The sequence below is a fragment of the Sceloporus occidentalis genome, unplaced genomic scaffold (genome assembly GCF_023333645.1).
Source record: "Sceloporus occidentalis isolate IW3139 unplaced genomic scaffold, rSceOcc1.0.p SCAF_1, whole genome shotgun sequence".
Taxonomy (NCBI): domain Eukaryota; kingdom Metazoa; phylum Chordata; class Lepidosauria; order Squamata; family Phrynosomatidae; genus Sceloporus; species Sceloporus occidentalis.
The window spans coordinates 280,155,867-280,181,114 of NW_028316981.1; the positions used below are offsets into that span (position 1 = coordinate 280,155,867).

Consider the following 25,248-nt stretch of genomic DNA (forward strand, 5'->3'; position numbering starts at 1 on the left):
TTTAAAATGACAGAGGGATATTTACAAGGAAGTAATGAGAAGAGTAAGTATAGATTGCTATCCATTGCCTTACATTTGTATTAGGAGGCCAACATGTGATCATGATGCACTTAAAGTGCTGTCATTTATTACAAGGATAAAGTATCAGTATATATATTGATTGTCTTTTTTATTTATTACAATTATTAAGCATAATAATATTTATTTGTTACAATTATTAAGCATAAAATAAATTCTCTAAAGATTCTGTGGTTTAATTAAAACCTACAACGGTATCACAAAAGAGCAATAAAATCCAACCCAGCACAGAGCTAATATTTCAGAAACTGTCTCTGTTAAAATAAGCAGGGGTGTATCACAAGCTTGTAGAATTACATGCACAAGTTCCCTGGGTCATGATAAGTGTTTTGCACTTGACTTTGAAGGCTAGGGTAAATTGGGAAAGCATCTTGACACTTTTCTAAATAAATGAAATTTCCCAAAGGAAAACAATAACATCCTGCTAGCGTATTATCTAACGTTTCATTTACTTAAAAATTATTGGGGCAGTCTTCTTTTTAAAAAGCTTATGAGGTCTGTTGGCTTTGCATGTTGTGCTTGTTTCCAGCAAAAGATTCACTGCTTTCATTGTCTGGCTGTTGCATGTTTTTTTTTAAACAAATGTCAGTCAAAAGGTGAATATGGAGGATTTGTTGTTGTTATTATTATTTGCTTTTCTATATGGCTCTTCGACTCATCTTTTTTAAAAAAACAGGATAATAAAAAAGTCTTCATTTGCCATCTAAATTGAAGTAAAGACAATACTTGGAAAGTCAGTCAAAGGAAAGAATTTTATAATTGGGATGCCAACCCTAAGAAGGCCTGTCCCTTAGTAGCCTCACAGTCACTCAGTTGCATCATGCAGGAGCAACTTCAGTAGACCATGCTCATCTGGTCTTAAACTTTATTGGTTCTGATTCAGCAAAGGCAATGCATTACAAGCACACATTGTGAAGTTGGTCTGCATGGTGGTTCAGTGACAAATTAAGGTCATTGCTTGCTCTCTTCTAGTTGTTCATCAAGAAGCTAACATTCATCTAGACCCATCCACACATTGCAAACTTTCATCCAGGCTTGGTGTGTATGTCCAGTTTAATTATAAGAGATGCATGGGCATGCAAACCTTGTTGACAAAAGCTAAAGAAAAAAAAGCATCAGTCTTTGCCATAGCTGTGGCTCATTCAGTGGCAACATGGTGTAGGTTCTAGTGGGGGCAAGCTTGGCCCTTAGACTTAAAGAAGTTGCCTCCCCTTTAACAAGACTAAGACCTCACTCAATGCTTTGAATAATACCTTGGGAGCAGGTACCATTGGAATAGTGTGAGGCTTGCTTCAAGTAAACATGCCTAAAATCAGACCAGGAAGTAAATTTTCTTGAAATTTAATGGGCCTTCTGTGTCAACCATGCTTAGGATCAGATAGTATGTTATTTGAGACCTAAATTCTGGATTAATAGGATAACCATATGTGAAGCAGTTTGAATGCTTAAGAGGACTGCACAAGTGTTCATATATTGAATTTCTAAACTTATTGCATTACACTATGTAAGTTATTCATTTTATTATTGTAGGTGTTTCTACGAGTGACTTTAATAGACAGTTATTAGGTCACATGATGCAAATGAACCAAATACTGGGTGATGTGAAAGATCTTCTCAGACAACAGGTATTTGAAGGACCTTTTGATACAGAAAATTATATTTTGTTCTGTTCTGACAAAAGTGGTCTTTTAATCTCTGCAGAAAATTTACCCCCATGTGAGTGAGGTTTCTCTCCAAATCTTTTTTCCTTTGCAGTAAGAAATATGTCTAATAAAACAGCCTACTGCAATTTGAGTGAGACAGAGCTGGTGGCTTTTTAAATTTGCATGGCATCGTTCATTCCTGAATCACACCATTGGCTTCTGTGGCCTAAATTCCAGGAAGGAACCTGACTCAGAATGTGAAGATATGCTGAATTTTTAAAGTTATTTATGAGTGGTGAAACTGACCTTGCAGTCTTTTCCAGACTTGGCAAAACTATGGAGACCCCTGGAGCTGATTTTGTGAGATGTAAAAGCAATAAGATGAGACCAGAATGAGGTCAGGCATGTGCCACGGTGCACTCCAAATTTTTCAGAAAAATCTCAAACACTGTATATTTAACTACCTGAAGACCACTCCGTCACTAACCCAAGTGTGTGATCTACCTAGCTTGTGCTGCTTTTTTAATGACAAGAACTGAGTTTGTCTAATTATGAAGCGATAATATACAGTTAATTTTAATAGAAAAAGGTCGTATTAATTCTCCAAATTATGAACACTAAATGTTATGTTTAAGCATTGGTGTAATATTTAACATCGGGGCCATGGTATTTTTGTTGATGTTGTTTTTCTCAGAGATTACTGTTTCGTGCTCTGTATAGTTCAAACAAACCCTCAAAAATCATGGCTGGAGTAGAGTTGTCTTGTGGTCTAATATGAAGAATTATGCCAATAGAAATGGAGTATTGAATAACTATTTGGAAATCTAGAATATATACCATTGTAGTAATTCTGTTTATTTTTTGTGTTTAACACCTACTGTGATTGTAGTAAATGAGACTGATCAACATGTTTATTTTATACATCTGAAAGGTTAAAGAGACAACATTTTTAAGAAATACAATAGCAGAATGTCAAGCATGTGGTAAGTGCTTTTATACTTTCTAATTTTAAAAAATGATTTTATAAACAGTACCATCAAATCAAAGTAGAAATATGCTAAAGTTTTATTTGTCTGTGGCAGAGCATCAGTTACAAAACATTATGATACAGTATATCTGGTACAACAAATCATATATTGCTGACATAGTTACTCACATTGGGCGAAGATACTGAAGGTCAACAATGAAAGAAAAAAGCCTGTAAGTTACTGGATAAAATGTTGGACCATAAAGGGAGCTACAACTGATCTCTTTTGCAGTCCCTTTAGGAATGTGCAACGGATCTTTTGGGCTGCTACTGCAACCTTGAGTATAATGAATTTAAAGTGATCTACCAAAGTAGTCACTAAGTAATGCATTCTTAGTTGGCAATAAGGTTCACTAAATTTTTGGGTCTTCTTTCCATGCAAATATATATAGAATTGGATAGCATAGTTTTAATCAATGCATGCACAGGTTAAATCAATCCACAACCCAGTTTAATGCACAATTACTCAGAAGTAAGCCTCAGTCCTGTAAATTTCAGAAATAAGTCCAGTAGATCTTATTCCCAAATAGCTGTGTATAGAACTGCAGCCTAAATATGCATCCAAATGAAGTTTTTTACAACTTTCTGAAGATAGTTATTTATATTTCTCAGGCTAATATCGACAAATTTATATATTTATAAGTCAAGACAAATCTGAATGAGAAATGACAGAAGCCTTGTCTACGTGATTAAAATACTCCTTATTGGAACCTAATAGATTGTGATCTGGCCACACATGATTCGGAGTAATTCAGGCTTTTGAGTAAGAGAAAACACCATAAACTGCTGAAAAAGGATTTGTGGTTTTTACTGGAGGATCCATGAGGATCCAGAGGATGCACATTATCAAATGTGTGGCCAGTTGTCTGCTTTGTTTGGATTTGCATGTATTTCCATGGTTGCACATTTTTGGCAGAGATGTGAATAGATGTGAATTTGCACAGAAAGTGAAGATAATTAAGTGTCAATTTGAATGTGCAAAAAACTGCAGCAATTTGCATAATACATTTACACATAGACTATCTCCCAGTTGTAGACAAGTTTGCTTTAAAGTGCATATAAAGGTTGAGTCTCCATTATCCAAAATACTTGGGATTGGAAGTGGTTCAGGTTTTGGAAATTTTGGGATTTTGGAATGTTTGCCATCCTTTTGCCTTGTCAGTGGATGACCAGGAATACCACTGCCACCACCTCAAAGGTGGAAGCAGCTGGTCAGAGGGCTCCCAGAGATCTCCTGTACAGTAATGAGATCTCTTACATAAAATAAAATGGCAGAATTCAAAGATATAGCCATATTAGTCTGTAGAATCAAAAATTATATGAAATCTCTCTACATAAAATAAAATGGTTTAGTATTTGTGGGCTGCTGGAGGAGACATGAGGAGATTTCAAAAACCTACTGTAAAAAAAACACATGAAAAATAGAGTGAACTTTCCAATAGCTGGGAGGACGCAAGTGGCAGTAGAAGTTGGTGGGTGATAGGACCCAGGAAGAGAAGCTGGAGCCTGTGCACTGATAGGCAGCCCGAAATCCAAGTTGCCTTTAATTACAGTAAAGAGAAGCAGAAGCTACCTCCACTTGCCTTACTCACTCTGTTTGGGCACATTGGTTAGAGCTTGGAACAGCTTTGGAGAATATGGGCCCCAGTATTCTCCAGCCAGCAGTGATGTGCCCATGATGGTGTCACCTGTTGTGGGGAGCTGTCAGGGAGTGGCAGTGAACAAAAGGGCATGCTTCTCTAGCCCTGGGCTTTCTCCTTGGGAGGAAGTCTGGGGCCAGAGCAATGGGCAAAGGTGCACGGTCACACCACTTGCTATTCCAGTCCCAGACTTTCTCTCTGGGAGGAAACCTGGAACAGAGCAGCCAGGAAGAGCGGCTGCAAGTTCCTGCCCCAAAGGGGGATGAGGTCCCAAACAGGTGTCACCCTCTTCTGCATGTCACCTGGTGCAGTCTGACCCCGCCCCCAACACACACACACCTGGTTATGCCACTGCCAACCAGCTGAGGAATTTTGGGCTTCATAGTCTCTCAAAAATTTAAATTTCTAAACTCTAGTTGGCAAAGGAGGAGGAGGCCTGCACGTGGCAGATACATGGTGGAAGCCTTCACTGAGGGCAGCCTAAGAGTTCCCCAAAATCTGGAGCCCAAACTGCTCCAAGTGGAGTTCCTGAGGCATGCACAAGCCTCAAGGTAGACAAATGCTGTGTTTGCCACACAGTGATATCATAGGACAGTGTTCTCATCCTGCAAAAAGACTGGTCCATTCCTTTTCCAGATGTAATTTACCTTTATCATTCAATTGCAAGATAACTAAAACACTTAACTTCTGTAATCACAGGACTGGGTGCTGGAAACTTCCCCACTCCCCCACCACCACCCCCTAAACCCAAATGTGAAGCCAATACTTGCTTCCGAGGAGTGCTATGCACAGACACAGCTGATGGGTTTCAGTGTGGGCCTTGTCCTGAAGGATTCACTGGAAATGGAATTGTTTGCACGGATATTGATGAGGTAAAACATTCTCTGCATAGTTTTTTTTAGACCTAGCAAGAAGGCAGTGGGCATGTCTCCAGATATCATAACTACAAAGGCGGACAAGACACCACAAAATGTAGGCCATTCAAGAAAAATATAGGACATTACCAAATAAAAGGTAAAAACACTAATATAAATTCAACACTAATATAAATTCATTTCGTATGGTTTATTTACATCTATATTACATATATTGTATTTTATTACATACTCAGCCATATTTTTCTGATGAATTTATCTTTCCGCTTGCAGAAAAAGATCTATTTGTTGTTGTTGTTGTTGTTGTTGTTGTTGTTAGCAGCCCTCGAGTCGACTTCGACTCATGGCAAATGAGACATCTCGAAGGAGTTTATCACATGGAGGCCCTTCCGTGTGGTAAACGTCACGCAAGCGCCACCCAAACATCACGCAAACGCCATGGGTGTGATCCTCCATGACACTACAGAAGTGGAATCGCGGCTTCCACTCCATTCCTGTCATGCACTTGTAACTGGGGAAGCCTCCTGGAGTGCTTTTCTTATTAATGATTTATCCCTCAAGAACACAAAATAATAATTTCCAAGATACATTATCAAAGCGTTTTCGATATATAAAAAAAAAGGCTGCCATCTTTTTATCTATATGAGTTTCATGGTATTCAATCAAATCTATATAATGCCTAATATTGTCTTTAATATATCTTTTGGGTATAAATCCCCTTTGATCTGTATGTATGAGTGATGAAGCTCAACTTCAAGCAGCAAAATATCTTGGGTGTAATATTGACTGAAGAGACTGAGGAAGTGAATCAATTTATACTTCTAATAAAGGTCTGAGTGGGTTCTTTGCTGATGGATTCCTTTATATTATTACATTGAATTAAACTAAATGCTTGTGTTTTAGTGCCGATATAATCCGTGCTTTCCAGGGGTGAGATGTTTCAACATGGCTCCTGGTTTCCGATGTGAAACTTGCCCACCAGGATACACTGGGCAGATTATCCAAGGTGTAGGAATAAACTCTGCCAAAAATAACAAACAGGTAGGTTTTATCTCATTGACATCCTTCTGTGTCAAACTCAAATGAAGTTTAATAAGCTCATTTAAAGGAATGAGCTTATTTTTAAAAAAATCTCCAAATTGAGGTCTATATAAATCTCTCTCTCTCTCTCTCCATATATATGTGTGTGTGTGTGTGTGTGTAATCTAGAAACTGGAGAAATCACCAAATTATTTTTTATCACAGACTATAGCCACTACTTTTTAGTCCCAACTTCTGATTGGTTTGTTGTTGTTGTTGTTTTTAATTCAAACACTTACCAGATCAAAAAAGTCCCAAAGGGCACATGTGCATTTACTATCATTCATGTGAGGTTTTTGCCACTCCCCAATAAGGCATATTGTGATGTTGGTTGCAGTGATTGCTGGATGATTTCAAGATGGGAAAGATAAAGACAATTATTTCATGATCTTCTCCTCCTGCTTTTGCCCATGCATCTGAGGAAGTAGACTTAGGTCTATGAAAGCTTCTTTCTTTCAGTTAGTTTCAAAAGTGTTATAAGATCCCTTTGCATACTAATTTAGGAGTTTATCACATGGGGAGAAATCAGGGGTTTAAACTGTCATTATCCCAGGAAGGTTGCATGATCCTGGGAAGATTTTCACAAACATCATGATTAAAGAGGACTGATCCCGGCAATAACCAGGTAATAACCAGCAAAAAATCATTCACAGGATTTCCCCATGAATGATTTGTTACTGGTTATTACCTAGTTATTGGCGGGATAGGTCCTCTTTAATTGCAACGTCGTGTAAAAATCTTCAGCGTGATCGTGTGACTTTCACAGGATAATGACAGTTTAAACCCCTGATTTTCCCTGTGTGATAAAGTCCTTCGGGAAGAGTCACACACACATACCAGCAACACATTCACCAGCCACCCCTCATCACTTCTACAGTCTCTTTTCTTACATAAAAGAAAGTTGTTTAAGGGAAAGATGAAATAGCTGCAATCACCCTAGATTTGCCTTCAGCTATATGGTCACATGATTCCTAACTATATTTTTAGATTATTTTTCCATTAGCATTAATGCTAGATAGAGTCAGCTTATTTGATACATCTTTTTTAAACAACAAAAAGCATTGCTTAATATAGGCATTTTATATTTGGATAGCAGACTTGTTGGCATTTACTATCTTTTCTTTTTTTGATCATTTAGGTCTGCATGGACATAGATGAATGTCAGAAGAATGGAAATGGAGGTTGTGTTGCAAATTCCCTCTGTATAAATACTGTGGTAAGAGTATGGTCATTTTAAGTGTGAAAATCTGATCATTCTGAATCAGTGGCAACTGGAGGCTCCCAGTTCAGTGGAATGATGAATCCACTCTAGATTTTAACCTGAATTTTAAAGAGCTATACAAAGTGCTAACCTATTTAGGGATAAAAGAAACACTTTGGATAGCTCCTTCATACTTACATCTGGAGCAAACTGACTGTTCCACTGAAGTGGGAACCACTGGTAACTATTGTTTTGAATACTCCAAAATCCAAAACTTTTTTCATGGGTGGCTGAGATAGCACACCTTTGCTTTCTGATGGTTCAGTGTATACAAACTTTGTTTCATGCACAAAAGTATTAAAAATATTGTTTATAAAATTACCCTCAGGTGTATAAGGCTACATATATAAGGTGCATATGAAACATAAATTATTTTCATGTTTAGACTTGGGTCCCATCTCCAAGATATCTCATTGTGTTTATGCAAATATTCCAAAATTGGGGGGGGGGGGCAAGAAACTTCTGGTCATAAGGGAGACTCAACCTGTATTTTAAAAACTTATATCCTGTCTATTTCCTTGACAGAGAAGTCAAAGTGATAAATAAATTAACCAATATATAATGATCTTAAAAACTCACATTAATGAATGGCAACAGCAGCAGGATTGAAAAAACAGGCTGTGAAATCTTTTAGCTGAATGCTTTTTAAAAAAGTGAATTTTAGCACATTATCTAAAATGGTAAAACACTGAAGAAATAGTTTACATCCATGTTATAAAGCCTGGGCAACTCTCAAAGGTTGTGCAACGTCTGAGTAAGTTGAATTGCTCGCATAACTCCATGAACACCAGTGTAAAGCCACAACACAATTCCAACCTAAGATTTTTTTTTTTTTAAGTGGATGAGTGCTCTTGTCAAAAGTAATGACTCTGGTTTATGGATTTATTGCTTTCCTTAAAGGGTTCCTATCGCTGTGGAGCATGCAAGCCTGGATTTACTGGAGACCAAGTCAGGGGGTGCAGAGCTGAACAAAGCTGTAGAAATCCATCCCTAAACCCTTGCAGTATCCATGCCCAATGTACTGAAGTAAGACAAGGAGACATCTCATGTGTTGTAAGTTGAAACTATTGCATTTTAAAATAAGAACAATAACAACTTGATCCCAGAGCACTGTGAGCAATAAATGGTGGCCAGAATCCTGTCTCAACTACTTAGTTAAGTATACTTAATTAAATAACCTATCCTGGCCAAAACCTGATGGAAATGTCATTCACCTGTGCTTTTATCCTTTGCAGAATGGACCTCCTTCTCCCTATGCAGTAAATGACCAGTAAAGTAAGTTTGATGGGTAGTTACGATTGTGGCAATACTGCCACAATCATGAATAAGTAGTTATTGTGAATAGAAAACAGTTATGGATGACCAGATCTAGGTAACAGTTTCACGATGTGACACTATTGCCATAATGGTAACTCCCTCACCTAGTTAATTGGGCATGAGCTGTATGGGGAGAGGGAGATTCATTCTGCCAGTGACTGGAGCATAGGAAATGATGTTACTATCAAGTGTGTGTGTGGTCGGGGTTTCAGGCCAGAAAGGTTACTTAGTTAAATATACAGAGGTATACTTAGCTAAATATCTGATGCAGGATTCCCGCCACTATTTTTATATCATTCAGTCAAATTATATTGTTTATTTAAAAATGTGTACTCTGCAGTCTGTTGATGTGAAATACAGGGGGTCCTTGTTATCTACAGGCTTACAATCTGTGGATTTATGCATCTGCGGACAGCAAGCCCCCATTGTGCCCAGTGGTGGTGCGTGCATGTGGCCACACCACCATTAGAAACAATGGGACTCAGGTAAGCCCCCATTGTTTGGGCACGGGGGGAGGGCTTATCTGAAGTCCCATTGTTCCCAATGGCAGCATGGCTGCATGCACGTGCCACCGTTGGGAACAGTGAGGGCTGTCCCTAATGGTGGTGCTGCTGTGTGCACACACCACCATTGGGGACAACAGGACTTAAGGTCTTGCATTTTTTTGGTATCTGTGGGGGAGGGGTCCAGAATAGATCCCCCGCGAAGACCAAGGTCTTATCGTATTGTATTTCCAGGTATCAAGGCATTCTAAGTTAAATTTTAAAAATTATTCCTTTCCTACTGTTTAGAAACAACTTTCTTATCAAAGCAGATTGTGATTCTCCTACTTACTACGTTTCCAGAAGTACAGTGAGTCAGTTCTGATTAGGACTAATCAAAGAGAGTAGGGGCGGCCAATTGTGGAACAGTCAAATCCCTGCTTCACCTGCTCCTGTAAAAAATGCTTCCAAATGCCCTCTAGCAGACAAGAGGGCATTTTGGCCATTTTTTCTAGGCCTTCCTGAGCCATTTTAGGTGCAGCAGAGACCTTTTTTTTTAACAATAGGGAGGGAAAAGAAATACTGTATATACTCATGTATAAGTCTAGAAATTTTAGTCAAAAAATTGACCCCAAAAACTTGGGTCAACTTATCCACAGGTCAATGTAAGTACTGTACTTTAACTTTTATTTTAAAAAAGAACAATACCCTGGTTAAGGCATGAGCATAATCTGCCTTGGAAGCACTAATCCCCCGTCTATTCTCTCATCCATCCAGTGCTCCAGTATGAGCACAAACAGTTATACCTGCTGCAACTTTTAAAAGTTCTTTGGCATTGTTTTCCTAGATCCTTTGCCACATGCCCCTAACTTTTACCCTAACTTAGCCCTGGGTTATATCAAAATCCACAATTTTGGCCCCCAAACTTGCCCACGACTTATACATGAAGCTGACTTACAGTCAAGTATATATTGTAATTTCCTCCTCCTCCTCCTCCTCCTCCTCCTTCTTCTTCTTTTAATAAAAAGGCCTCTCTTGGGCATCAATGGTCCTCACATGGACTCCAAACTTGAAATGCCTCCCACGCCACCTAAGGGATATTTGGGGGCAAAATATTTCTGACATCCTGAGGACCTCTGAGAACCACAAAAATTGTGGTGTGACCCAGAGCCTATACTTCGCGCACCCCCACCCCCCCCGGATTGAGAATCCCAAACGTAATTTTAGCCAAGCTCTGCATATATATACCAAGAGGACCATACATAGAATGGAATTCTTAGACTTGCTTTTGTTCTGTAATATTTTTGCTCTTACAGTGTGGCATTGGCTGGGCTGGCGATGGCTTTGTGTGTGGAAAAGATATTGATATTGATGGCTATCCTGATGAAGAACTTCCATGCTCACTTGAAAGCTGCAGAAAGGTAAGATGATTCGTTGAAGGATTCATTGACGTAGATCTTTAATATGTGCAATTTTTAGACAGCAGATATTGTGAGGAGGTGCAAAGGAGCACTTTAACTGTCTTGAGTTCTAGTTCTGGGAGAAAAGTGCATTATAAATGAAGGTGATGGTTATGGTGACAGTATAACAGTGATGGTAATAATGATAAAGATCGAACTGATAAACAATTAAAATATAATGTGTCACATAACTCTGGCTGAGAAAAAGAAAGCTTAGATTACAGACTTCACAATCCCAGAGACAAGAGAACGTAATAAAAGAGATGGGAAAGATTGTAAAATATTAAGATTTATTAAGATTTACAAACAGATTCAATGCCTCTTGGAAAACAACTGTGATTCCAGTACTGATAATGCTTTGTGACAAAACACTAGAATACAATCACCATAGATAGGATCACAGTACCATACTTACAAAAAGTGGCACTTATTGCAACATGCCACATTTATCTGATGACAATCCATTGATTAATAGATTCTTCAATAGAATTCATATCATTGGTAGCTCAAAGCTCTAGTCAGTACCACCTAGTAGACTATAAAATAATGCTGGGGTGGGGTGAGACACCTGTGAAACTGAGATAGAGATACTAATAATGCTTGGGGTGAGGGAAGATGAGATGCCAGGCAAAACCAGTCTAAACCAACCTTCATACTGGTGCAGGATATATATATATATATATATATATATATATATATATATATTCATTTCCTTTTCTTTTGTGCTACGATAATGGTATTAAATGGAAAGTTAGAGATATAAACTATAAGTTAAGCTAATGGAAAAGGAAATAAATCTTAGGTAAAGACAATAAGACAAAGATAATAAGACAAATCTAGGAAATTTTAAGATAGGCGCTACGAAGTCTGAAATATCAAAGTATATGTATTATTTTTTGTTTGTTTGTATATATATTTCTCATTGTATGTTTGTTGCTTATGATTGTGTGTTTGTTATGTATATAAAAAATAAACCAACCTTCCAAGTTGATTGCCTTTAGATGTGTTAAACGATAGCTCTGATATTCTTCCGGCACCAGGCTAGAGAAGGTTGCAGTGAACAGTGTTTCTGTATGCCCATCCTGTTTCCCCTACAGGACAATTGCAAATTTGTTCCAAACTCTGGACAAGAAGATGCTGATGGAGATGGAGCAGGAGATGCCTGCGATGATGATGCAGATGGCGATGGCATTCCGAATGAGCAGGTATTGGTTACAGATATTGTGTTGGATGCAAACTCAGGTTATGATTATCTTAAGTCCAGTTGGTTTCAGTGTAACTGCTGTAAGCATAATTAAAATCCATTATTTATTTATTTGTTTGTTTGTTTATTTAAATTCTAGGTTTAGATCTGCGCCCAAAAAGCTATTTTTATATATATTTACGTTCCTCCAATACTCAAGTAATGCTAGCCTGGAATCAGACAACATTAACTGCTGCCATCAAATATTGATTCATTGATTATCTATCCCTGAGTTAAAAGTACAAAGGTAGTTTGTATTCATTTAACTCCACAGGAGGGAAAGGAGTGGACAGAGTCTTGCCTTGCCCAAACTCAGTAGATGAATTTCAGTGGTTCTGTGCTTAATGGACAGTAGCGTTCTTCTTCATTAATAATGTTTGCCTTTCAGTGTCTGGCTGCACCCTTCTGATTATATTCTGATATGTCTTGGCCACATGTGTCACAGTTTATATCTTTGAATTGTTGGAGGTTATGTATACTACCCTCTATCAACAATGCTCTCTGTCCCACATACAGCTCATGCAGCCTCCTGACTGTCTTTGTAGTCTCTGGACTATCTAAACCACTGCCGCCACCCACCCACACACACACACACACAAAATTCTGCAGTCGACACTGAGAGTTCCTGTGCTTCAGTGACGACAACTGCAGCAACCTTTCCAGAATAAATTCCAGTGTGAAGTTAACCAGTTTCAAATCATTAGAAAATTTGATACTGTGAAACGTAGACTCAAGGGAGACTAGCTTACTGTAGAAGTCTATCATTTGTCTGTAGGTGTTTATTTTGACTTCTAGCTTTGCCATACAGTGGAATGGAAGGAATATTGAAAAATGCTCATAAAATAGCCTTCTTATAAAGACCTTTTGAATTTCATAAGATTTTCTTAGGCAAGGAATACTTAGAAGTGGTTTGCCAATTCCTTCCTCTGAAATAGCCTACAACACCTGGTATTTGTTGACTGTCTTCCATTCAAAGTAGTAACCTGGGTTGACTATACTTACCTGCCAAGTTCAGGCAGGATCTGCTGTCTTTAGGATATTTAGGACCAGCAATGTATTTGCTATAAGTCTTTAACATGCCATAGGACTTTCAACTGTTTTCACTTGTTGTTTCGTAGAAAAGCAATGTCTGTGAAGAAAGAAGATGAATTCTCCATAAAGATTTTAGTTAAGTTTCTTTCTCCATTTCAGGATAATTGTGTGCTTGCTCCTAATGTTAACCAGAAAAACAGTGATCAAGATATCTTTGGCGATTCTTGTGACAATTGCCGCATGGCCTTGAACAATGACCAGCGAGATACTGATGGAGATGGCAAAGGAGATGCTTGTGATGATGACATGGATGGAGATGGTGGGTAAATCTCAGAACTTTGGACTACTATTTGTAAAATCCCAGTGGCCATGCTGTGTAAACGAGTCTGGGGCAAAGTAATTTTTCCAGGTTTTTTTCAGCCATGCAGCTATGCATTTTGCATTCTGGCTTGTACCATTATCACCATGTGGTGGAATTCAAAGATATAGCTGTGTTAGTCTATAGAATCAGTACATGGAGAGCTCTTGTAGCACCTTTGAGACTAACTGAAAGAAAGAAATTGGCAGCATGAGTTTTCATAGACTGAAGTCTATGTAAGCTCATGCTGCCAATTTCTTTCTTTCAGTTAGTCTCAAAGGTGCTACAAGAGCTCCCCACATTATCACCATGTGTTCTTTTATTTTGTATCTGTCCCTTTATTTATGTATAGCACATAGGCCCATCCTATTTTCTTCTTACAAGAGACAGGCTGAAGCAGGTTAGGTGGGGAGGGGCTGAAGGGTACCTAGAAAATTTACGGTACTGATTTGAAACAAGTTTCCCATTCCACACCTAATATGTTCCCCATCCTTCCACACCCACTGTTATCAATCAGAGAAACTTCAAAAAGTTCCTTTTTGGGAGTACAGCTCCTGGTTCTGTTAGGAACTAATAAAGTGATCAAAAGATAACACTGATTGTATGTTGTCATTTCATCTAGGCATTAAGAATGTTTTGGACAACTGTCAGAGGGTTCCCAACCAGGAACAGAAAGACAGAGATAATGATGGTGTCGGTGATGCTTGCGACAGTTGCCCAGATATTAGCAACCCTAATCAGGTGAGTGGGAGCAGGAAAATGCTATAAAACAGCAAAGATGTTGGTTTTCAGAGGAAGCAAAAAAATGGGACACTGATTTAAAATAATTAAAGGTACCAGCAGGTTGGTCATTCCTAATTTCACAATTGTTTCTATTTATCTATTTTTTTAGAGGGAGGGGAGAATTCCTACCTTCAAGGAGTTCAGGGTCACAACAAACACAGAAATTTAAACATCAGAAAAATATTTTCAATTACAACAAGCATGGATAAATAGAAGTTAGATCCTAATCTACTGGTAAATCTCCAGGGGATGTGAAGCAGACCATCAAGGACGTCTGACTGCTGATTGTTTAACATTAGCAACAAAGTTGTACTAATAAAATGAAGAAAACTTGGGGTAACCAGGGGTGGGTTTTGGTGTGGAAGAACTGTGCAGCTCTGGTACGCTGAATGATTTGTGAGCTCAGGGGCACTGGCGTCTCTTAATCAGATTTTATAGTAAAAAACTAAAGATCTTTCATGAGCCTTAAGCATGTTTATGTTTGCATTACACCATACAAAACTTTTTTAAAAAACTACTAGCATAGAATTAAACTTGGAGCAGCAATCTTAAAAATTAAAGTGTTTCTAAAGATATTTTTAAATATAGTGCGTCCTCGCCTTAGGCGGGGGATCCGTTCCGGATCCCTCCGCCTACTGCGAATTCCGCCTATGCTTGAGCCCCATTGGAAACAATGGGGCTCGTGCGCAGCAGCGCGGGTGCGCGCAGGGCGCAACGGGCGTGCACGCCCATTCAATTGAATGGGACGCGCCGCCCCGCGCCACGGCTTGAGCGCATATGCTCAAGGCCGCGTATGGCGCGCCCGTGTATGGCACGAGCGCACTGTAGAGGCAGATTGTAATACAGACAGGTTTAAACCAACTACTTAAAATGATCTAATAAATGTCCACTTAAGAACCGTTCAGAACATCTTTCATAAAGTAGTGTGTCAAGACTCTCTTGGCAAGAAACATTTATGGGAGGAAAATATTAGAGCATTGATAATGATAATTGTTGACAGTGATGATGATGAACACATTGTTTCTCTCCATCAGGCAGGTCTTGATCTAACATTTAATCAATCTATACATACATGTATGCATTTAGATGTGAACATTGTTTTTAAGTGGGAAGCCTGAAAAGGTTCATGACTGTAATAGCAAAATCAGTGAATAAATGGATTGCTTATGTTGAGTCCATGAATTTCAATCCTGTATGATCTCACCTGACAGGTAGAGGGTGTCAAAAGGATCTCAGGTGGAGTTCCTCCCCCCCCCCCCCCGAAAACTGAGATCCACAATTCAAAGAGAGTAAATTCAGTGAGACTTTCACATACACTCCATGTCTGTTTTCCCCATGTGTTCTGTATCAGCATGTGCTCCACATCTGTGCTCTCTTTTATCCAAATCAGTAAGCTTGATGTCAGTAAATACTCTTATTGATTCATGTTGGTAGTTTTAAACAGGAGTTAAAATTTCTCAGCTGTCTTAAGCTCCTCATCCTTTACTGTGTTTTATTGGCTTGATTTTCTATTGCGTTTTTTTCATGTTGGCTTTTGCTTCCCCCCCTCCCCCACGTTTTCCTGTACTTTTCTGTTTGTGTTGTGGTTTTAAGGTTTTGAATGTTAGTTGTATTTTTGTGCATTATAAAATAGTTATTTGATGCTAGGGAACTGGTTTTATAGGTACCTTACAACTAATTAAATAAGAGAGATGTCATTGCGGTCTTCTTTCTTAAAAAAAAGGGGGGGGACCCAAGAGGTGTTTATTATCTATTTCTAAGAATAAATAATCTCTCTGTACATCATAAAATTTATTCACAAGTTGGATCGACTGCATCTTTCTGTGTAACAGCTTCCTTGATAATATAATTAGTTAGAAGGCAAGGGTTACATTTTAATGATTTTCAGAAGTGTAATCACATGCCTTTTGTTCTCTGCAATATGATAGTGTAAAATGTTTTCATCTCTTATTTCTTCTTACAGTCAGATATTGATAATGATCTAGTAGGGGATTCTTGTGACACCAATCAAGATAGGTAAGATCACTCTTGATCTAGTATATGTAAAAAGAAAAATGTTGTGCTTGTGCTCATTTCACTGGGGTCAGTTTTAGGTTTACATCATTTTCAGTACATTGTCCCCATTACTGGAACTAATATACATGATAACTTTCTGCACAAAATATTTATTTTTTGAGTCATACATGGAGTGGCCACATGAAATGAAATATTGAACTGCTCATGATTGGATATTTCATAACTTTTCATTTCATTGAAAAAGTAGTTTGGGAGAATGATTGGCAATTAATCTTCCCCCACTCTGTGCCATTTCATTTCATTGGTGTATAACAACTTCCCCAAAGTGTGTACCACAAGCCAACAGTAAGGCCAGGTTATCAGAAAAGTCAGTCCAGAAAATGTTCTAGAAACTGTTCTGATTCTCTACTTTTCCTATGGAAAATTGGGCACACCATATTTATATATTTGCGTTTATCCATAGTTGTCTGGGCTGTTGTATTGAAATCAGTAATTTAGTGAAAGAGAATGTTATACTGAGTCAGATTTTTTTCAGCTTGAAATGGAACTGATAAATAGTGTAGTGAGTGAGTGAAACTGAAGGTATCACTCTCAGTTGTACCTCAGCAAAAGAAAGTTAAACTGTTAATATAAATTCTACCAGGCACAGTTTTCTGTAAGTATGCATCCTAAAAAGTTGTCCTTTCTGGCATAGTCATTATTTTTTATAAATATAAGGGACTATATCAGGGGTAGGCAACCTACGGCCCGCGGGCCGCATGCAGCCCGCTGAGCCGTTGGGACCGGCCCCTGCTCGGTCCTGCCGCCGATTGCCGCCGCCAAAGGCCCCATGGGGCAGGCGCGTGGGGCCTTGGGCCTCTCGCGCAGCCGCGCAGGGCCTTAAACCTCCCACGCAGGCCCCTCAGAAGCCGGGAAGGAGCCTGCGAGGACCCCCGCGCAGGCGTCCTCCGCCTCCTTCCGGGCCTCTGAGGGCCTTGGAGGCCCCTCAGAAGCCGGGAAAGAGCCGGTGAGGACGCCAGCGCGGGCGTCCCCTGCCTCCTTTCCGGCCTCTGAGGGCCCCTAGCACAGTGTTTTTGAAATCGGTGCAAATACCGTTTCTTTTGGAAAACCCCGGGTTCTGGGAATGAGAACTTGGCATCGATCACAATCGAGGCAAATTGAGGGAGGGATTTAGGTCAGAGGGTGGGCAAAGGGCAAGGCATTTCCTCCCCTCATCGGAGGGGAGGGGGAGGAGGAAAGAGCCCTGGGAAGAAGGGAGCAAGGGAAGGCATTCTTTACCGAAGGAGCCTCTTTTCCCTGCATCCCCTGCCCACAGCCCTCTGTCTCTGGGCATTCCTTCCCTTGCAGGAGGAAAAAGTTCAGGTCACGAACGGAGCTCACATCAGGCAACCCCCCCCCCTTTTCAAATTTAAACAATTTTTTTTTAGCAAATATGCACATTGTTTGTATTCCAGAGGCAGATAGAGCCAGGCTTGCAGTTTATATCCTTGGATCTCCTTGCTTACAGCAGAGGGGGAAGCTACAAATGTTGCAGAAGACCTCATTTACAATCAATGTTACATTTTTTAACAATTTTTTTTAGCAAATATGCGCATGATTTGTCTTCTTGAGCAGATACAGCAAGGGAAGCAAAGGGAAAGATACAAATGTTGCTCTTAAAAGCATTAAAAAAATGCATGACAATTCCATCCTTTGCCTGGAACAGGGGCAGATCTGACCCAAATGCCCACAGGTTTATAAAAAATTGACCCTGTGCCTGACTCTTTAAAAAAAGGGAGGAGGGGGAGGACACTTTCCGATGCCCTTCAAAACGTCACCATGACGATCGCTTGATTGACAGCGGCCACCTCGCCAGCAGACACAGAATGCATTCGATTTAAAATTTGTAGTGGGCACTTGCTAATGGAGCGATTCGGGGGAGGGGCATCCGAATCAGGCCAGTTCCTTCCAGGTCTTTTATGCCAGTATGAATGAGGCCTTAGAGGGTAGGCAACCTGCGGCCCGCGGGCCGGATGCGGCCCGGCAAGGCCTTGGGACCGGCCCCTGCCCGGTTCTGCCGCCGATTGCCGCCGGGGCCTTTGGGGGACAATTGTCTATAGAAGCCTCAGAAAGATGCATTTATATTAACATTTTTTTAAAAATCAGCAAATTTTTTTGTGTGTCCTCCATTCTTTTAAAAAAAGTGTCTTCCATTTGAAAATTTTGTCCTACATTTGTCCTGGTTTATTTATATATTTAATTTTTTAAAAAATTATTTAATTATTTATTTTTTGGCTTCGGCCCCCCCAGTTGTCTGCGGGACAGCAACCCGGCCCCTGGCTCAAAAAGGTTGCCTACCCCTTCCTTAGTGTGTGTCTGTTTCCCTCTCTGCTTTCCCATGCAGCCAGACCTAACAAGTTGCTGCTAAGGAAAGGAACATGCCCTGGCTTGTACCCCGTTTTGCCTGGAAGCCCTGGGAGTGAAAGGTAGAGAGAGAGAAAGGCCTGTCCTCCATTTCTGCTAGCTATGAGCTTGGGTGTCCTAGGGGTGAATAGCAGAGAGAGAGAGAAAGGCCTGTCCTCCGTTTCTGCTAGCTATGAGCTTGGGAGTCCTGGGGGTGAATAGCAGAGAGAGAGAGAGAAAGGCCTGTCCTCCGTTTCTACTAGCTATGAGCTTGGGAGTCCTGGGGGTGAATAGCAGAGAGAGAGAGAAAGGCCTCTCCTCCATTTCTGCAAGCTATGAGCCTTGGGAGTCCTGGGGGTGAATAGCAGAGAGAGAGAGAAAGGCCTGTCCTCCATTTCTGCAAGCTATGAGCCTTGGGAATCTTGGGGGTGAATAGCAGAGAGAGAGAGAAAGGCCTGTCCTCCATTTCTGCAAGCTATGAGCCTTGGGAATCTTGGGGGTGAATAGCAGAGAGAGAGAAAGGCCTGTCCTCCATTTCTGCAAGCTATGAGCCTTGGGAATCTTGGGGGTGAAAAGCAGAGAGACAGTGGAGTCTGTCCTCCTTTTCACAAGTCATGTGCCTTGGAGATGCTTTTGGTAAGGGGAAGAGTGTGTGTGTGTGTGTGTCTGTGTCTGCGTGCGCGCGCATGTGCACACTGAGGTTTGTTTCCCCTTTTCCATACTGAGATTGATGCTTGGGAAAGGTCCAGAGAGTGAGATATAGGGAGGGAAGTGGTGCTGTGTTTCCCCCACCCCCTTTAGATCTTTTGTAACATCCTCCAGTGTTTGCCCCTCAACCTATCCACGGGTCATATCAAAATCCATTATTTTGGATCCAAAAACTGCCCTCAACTTATACATGAGGTCGACTTATACATGAGTATATACGGTACTTTACAGCTACAAAGTAAGCAAAGATTGCAGCAAATGCTGAAACCAATTGCTGGGATTCCCTTCAATAATAACACACCAAGACTGATGATGATAATCATGGACCTATCTGTAGAAATGATATCTCATATGACTAAAGGTCTCCGTTTAGATTCAGGAGGATCTGAATCATCTACTATTGTTAGGGCATGTATGAGCTTTCTTAGCATTTGGTTTTTTGTTCCACTTTATAGTGACTGCAAAGCCATGAGAGAGACACAAGCCACTCTTTGAGGATACATGAACTCTGATCTCCAGAGTTATACAGTCCAGTACTCAAACCACTACCATGCTAGCTCTCTTTTACTTTTTCTTTAACATGATCTCTACATAGGGTTGCCATAACCCGGCTGCAACCGGGTTTTTCCCGGTTTTGGCGGCACCTGCCTGGTCACGGCACAGATGCAGCCAAAAACCGGGAAAAGCCCGGGTGCAGCGGGGTTGCTAGGCAACCCTCGGGGCCTCGCTGCCCTCCTCCTCCACCGCACATGGGCACACGGAGGAAGAGGAGGGCAGCGAGGCCTGGGGCGGAGGAGGCTGCAGGGAGGCGGCGCCTCTTGGGCACAGCTGCGCCAACCTCCCCGCCTCCCTACAGCCTGCTCGCCTCCCTCCTGGTCCCCACTGGGGCCAGAAACGAGGCGAGGCCCTGGCAATCGCCGGCGGCCTGCTTGCCTCCTTCCTGGTCCCCGCTGGGGCTAGGAACGAGGCGAGGCCCTGGCAATCGCCGGTGGTCTCCTCGCCTCCTTTCTGGTCCCCGCTGGGGCCAGGAACGAGGCGAGGCCCTGGTGATTGCCGGCGGTCTCCTCGCCTCCTTCCTGGTCCCCGCTGGGGCCAGGAACGAGGCGAGGCCCCGATCCTGGCCTCCGATCGCGGCGAGGCCCGGAGCCCGGCGGGGAGGGAAAGCCTCCTTAAGTGGCTTTCCCTCGCCGCTTGGCTTCTGCTCCCTGCCGCGATCGCGAGGGAAAATGTAAGACAAAATTTTCAAATGTAGGGCACATTTTTGTGTGTCCTACATTTGAAAATTTTGTCCTACATTTTTCCCGGTTTGGAGGTCCGGCAGTATGGCAACCCTATCTCTACATAATCTTTTACTCTTTCCTAAATAGGAAAGTTTCATCTGCTAGCGTAACAGAGCTAGGATAACAGAGCTCAAAAGACTTACTTCTTTTGTCATATGACTTCCAGAATCCTCCCAGCCATCATGGCCAATAGTCTTTTCAAGCTCTAAGGCTTAATGACCACAACATATGATCATTAGAAGTAATAATTAATATGAGAAGACAAACAAAAATCTTCCTTGTCAGTAATACAATCAGGTTATCTCAAATGCCTGTACTTACAAACATAGAGGTAGGCACTAATGGGGTTTTTCTATCCATCTGTTTGTCTGTCTGCCTGCCTCCATATATAATTTCTTCCCCTTGGTTTGTTCCTAGTGATGGGGATGGACATCAAGACAGCACAGATAACTGCCCCACGGTCATTAACAGCTCCCAGCTAGACACTGACAAGGATGGGATAGGCGATGAATGTGATGACGATGATGATAATGATGGGATTCCAGACCTTATCCCACCAGGCCCAGATAATTGTCGGTTGGTTCCTAACCCAGGGCAGGAAGATGACAACAGTAAGTCCAACTTATTTTTTACTCTTCCTTTCCGTTCTAGCTCATTTTTTTTAAAATGTGCTGCATCGATATGACTCCTTTGCAACTGTGGGATGGGATCATGAAGCTACATGCTACATATATGGTTCCCACAAGGCCTCTTGCTCCACCCCTGCCTTTCTTTCTTTATTTGATTTTTTTTTGTTTTATTTATTTACTGAATTTCTATCCAGATTTTCTCCTTTGATGGGGCCCAAGGTGGTTTACAATAAGTTAAAGCAAGATTCAGTTAAAATCTTATTTTAGTGGAATTGTAAAGGAATTGAACAACCATATTATTTTAAAAAAACATGGTTTAAAACAGTAAAAAAAAACCTCACATGTATAGCATAATTACTAATAAATGATTGAAGCATTCCAAACCCTTACAGTAAAGTCCTTGTACAGTTCCTTTATGAGTTTTGGAAATGACCATAAACATAAAACCTGTTGGTTATTCTCTAATCATCAATTTTATGCTTCAATAGCAGCTATGCCATGAGCATTTTGTGCTTCTGTGTTCAGGTGATGGAGTGGGTGACATCTGTGAAGCAGATTTTGATCACGACACTGTGATTGATCGGATTGATGTCTGTCCCGAGAATGCAGAGATCACTCTGACTGATTTCCGGGCTTATCAGACAGTCGTTCTTGATCCGGAAGGTGATGCTCAGATTGATCCAAACTGGGTGGTTCTGAACCAGGTACAATATTTTTTTTTTTAAAAAAAATCTTCCAAGTAAAATCCTGAAGTTAAAAAGCAGCGCTGTTTTGCCACTTTTTGCTAATGCTTAATTTGCATGACATGTCTGAAAACAATCCCGCTCTTGCAGAATTTCCCCATTTATCCATGGGATTTGGGCATTTTTCTTCCTGTGGGATAAACTCAATTGACTCATGGATTAGGCATTCATTTCCAAATGCAGAGGTTGGTAAAGAGCATGAGAAGTAGAGGTTTGGTTGTTTTGGGTAGTGGTGTTTTGTTTTTGTTTTGTTTTTTAAAAAACAACCAATGATCAGGAGGCCAAATTCTGTTTCTCATACAATAGTTAACAAAACTGAAGTTGAAGTTATGAAAGCATCTGTGGGTGGATCCAAATGGGGCAAATGTTGTTGAGGACTGTGGTAACTGTAACTCTAGTTCTTGGTTTTGTTTTGAAGAATAAGATGAAGTTCTTCTTATTCTGGAGCATTCCCAAGGAAGTCCAGGGAGAAACCAGACCCTCCTGAGGTTTTTTCCCCTGTTCTGCTGCATCCCAGAACAGGTTAGTCAAGCAGGGGTAGGCAACCTTTTTGAGCCAGGGGCCGGGTTGCTGTCCCTCAGACAACTGGGGGGGCCCGAAGCCAAAAAATAAATAATTAAATAATTTTTTAAAAAATTAAATATATAAATAAACCAGGACAAATGTAGGACAAAATTTTCAAATGGAAGACACTTTTTTTTAAAAAAATGGAGGACACACAAAAAAATTTGCTGATTTTTAAAAAAATGTTAATATAAATGCATCTTTCTGAGGCTTCTATAGACAATTGCCCCCCAAAGGCCCCGGCGGCAATCGGCGGCAGGACCGGGCAGGGGCCGGTCCCAAGCGGGCCGCAGGTTGCCTACCCCTGGGTTAGTGTAAACACTTCCCACTTCTCCTCCAGCCACTGCTGGGAAGGAGTGGGAGACAACACTCTGTGTCTGGAGGCGGAGGCAGAGGCAGCACCATCAGCAACTACCCAGGATGATCTACCCTGGCAGGGTTCTGCAGGGCCATCTCTAGGTATTTGGCCACCCTAGGCGAGAAATATTTTGGCACCTCCCATCACCCCTCATAATTATTTTCACCCCTTGATTACCACTGTTTCATTTGTTAAAGCTAAACATGACATAAAATTTAGGTTCCAATCTCTCATCATAGTATTTAGAATTTGTCAAAAAGCCAATTAGGTTTTTACAGGTTAAAAACTTTTTTATTCTGCTTATATTATTTTTTTTACTGATTTCTGATTACGTAATGATAAAAGACATAGGATACAGGGCAGCTGTGTGCCCCCCATTCCCTAAGATAGTGTAATAATAAATAGAGTTCTCACCTAAACAACTAAAATTTCCTCTTTACCTAGCTTTAAACTTGTCATAAGAATGCAACACAGTATTAAATGTACTAGGCAAACATTCAAAATCAAACACAAACACTGAAACACTATTGCATGATCACTACCAAAAATGCAAAACATGAAAACAGACTAGTTTGTTGTAAACAGTAAACTCAAGGCGACTGGCGGGTAAGACGGGTGGGTGGCAAGAAGAGAGGGGGCTGTTCACCTTGAGGTTAAATTCAAGGCTCATGTGGAAGGCGGATGAGGTACCATGTGACCGTACCACGGACAGAGGGGGGCACATATTTATGTTTTGGCTATTGTATAAAGAAACCGTCATACGGTAGCTTGCTTTTACGACGCTTGCTGTAATGAGTTTTCATTTTAATATTGTTTAATTACACAAAAAATTATACAAAAAAAACCCTGCTGTGCCGCCACTAAATTTTGCCATCCTAGACGGCTGCCTAGTTCGCCTATATGGATTAGTTTTGTTTTATTGGTGAAGTTTTAATTGATTGTCCATGAAATGTTTGCAATACAGCCCGAAGAGACTTGTGTGGAATCAGGTGGTACAGATGGAAATCAACGAAGAATGCTGTCTTATGCGTGACCACAGCAAAACTGAACATTCTTTACACCTGTCCTATGTTGTGTTAATTATACTGCTTATATTTTACAGGGTATGGAAATTGTACAGACCATGAACAGTGATCCTGGACTTGCTGTAGGTGTGTGCAGTTTTTGGTAGACATATTTATTTACATATATCCTGCCTTTCTCCCAATATAGAGACTCAAGACAGCTAACAAATTTAAAACAGTACAGGTTTAAAATAATACAAATGCATTAAAATGTGGACATAAAGTTTAAAAACAAACAATTTAAAAGGTTAAGAATATTTGCACATTAAATGTATTAAACTGTATTAAAAACTACATACAGTGGGCGCTCCTTATCTGCAGACTTACCATTTGAGCATCTGCAGATGGCAAGCCCATGGGGGGGGGGGGGCAGAGGAGGAAGAGGAGAAGGAGAAAGGGGCAGTGCAGTGTGAGGCAGGAGGAACAGGAGAAAGAGTAAGGCAAGCCACAGCATGAGGTGGGAAGAGGAAGAGGAGGAGAAGGAGGAAGGCGAGATGCAAGGCAGGAGAAGGAGGGGGAAGAGGACAGCGAGGAGCAAGGCAGGAGGAGGAGAAAGAAGAAGACAAGGTGCAAGGTGGGAAGAGGAGAAGGAGGAAGGCACAGCAGGAGGAGAAAGAGGAAGGTGAGGCGGGAAGAGAAGGAAGAGGAAAGCAATGTACAAGGCAGGAGGGGGAGGAAGTGGCAGCAGGGAAGTGGTGAAGGTGGTGGGAAGAGGAGGTGGAGAAAGAAGAGGTTGCAAGGGAGAAGATGAGGAGGAGGCAGCTCTTCCAAAGTGCCATTGTTTTCAATGGTGGCGCAGCCATGCCACCATTGAAGTCAATGGGACTTGAGCATCTGCAGATTTTGGCATCCAGGAGGAGATCGGGAATGGATCCCCTGCAAATACCAAGGGCCCACTGTACAAACCTTCACATCAGAATTGCACAGCATTTAAAAGCCCAATCCTTATCAGTTTGAAAAAGCCTGACCGCACCACAATATTTTTACCAGTCACTAAAAGGAGAGCAGGGATGGGGCTATACTGGCTTCTCTAGGGAGGGAGTTCCGAAGCAGTCCCCAAACACAGATTTCTTCTCTTGATTTACCATGTTATTGTCTTAAAATATTGCTGAAAGGTATCCTATCTCCAGAGTACTAGTCTCTTGTTGGACAAGGAGAGGGGAGTTTTAGAATCAATTGTGATATTGCTTTCTCTCCTAAGACCAGGGCCATAGCTTATTGCTGG

At 40.9% G+C, this 25,248-nt stretch overlaps 1 protein-coding gene across 5 annotated transcripts in view; it reads left to right on the forward strand.

Moving 5' to 3' along the window:
* THBS4 (thrombospondin 4) overlaps positions 1-25,248 on the forward strand; it is a 71,347-nt gene that overhangs the window by 40,099 nt on the left and 6,000 nt on the right. For all 5 annotated transcript variants that reach the window (XM_089512957.1, XM_089512966.1, XM_089512995.1 and 2 more), the window contains 14 exons: positions 1,609-1,703; positions 2,653-2,704; positions 5,088-5,260; positions 6,167-6,304; positions 7,482-7,559; positions 8,505-8,657; positions 10,720-10,824; positions 11,961-12,068; positions 13,298-13,457; positions 14,119-14,237; positions 16,243-16,295; positions 21,083-21,276; positions 21,820-21,998; positions 24,062-24,110. In XM_089512957.1, the coding sequence (XP_089369083.1) occupies positions 1,609-1,703; positions 2,653-2,704; positions 5,088-5,260; positions 6,167-6,304; positions 7,482-7,559; positions 8,505-8,657; positions 10,720-10,824; positions 11,961-12,068; positions 13,298-13,457; positions 14,119-14,237; positions 16,243-16,295; positions 21,083-21,276; positions 21,820-21,998; positions 24,062-24,110 (1,656 nt within the window). The remainder of the gene's footprint in view (positions 1-1,608; positions 1,704-2,652; positions 2,705-5,087; positions 5,261-6,166; positions 6,305-7,481; positions 7,560-8,504; positions 8,658-10,719; positions 10,825-11,960; positions 12,069-13,297; positions 13,458-14,118; positions 14,238-16,242; positions 16,296-21,082; positions 21,277-21,819; positions 21,999-24,061; positions 24,111-25,248) is intronic.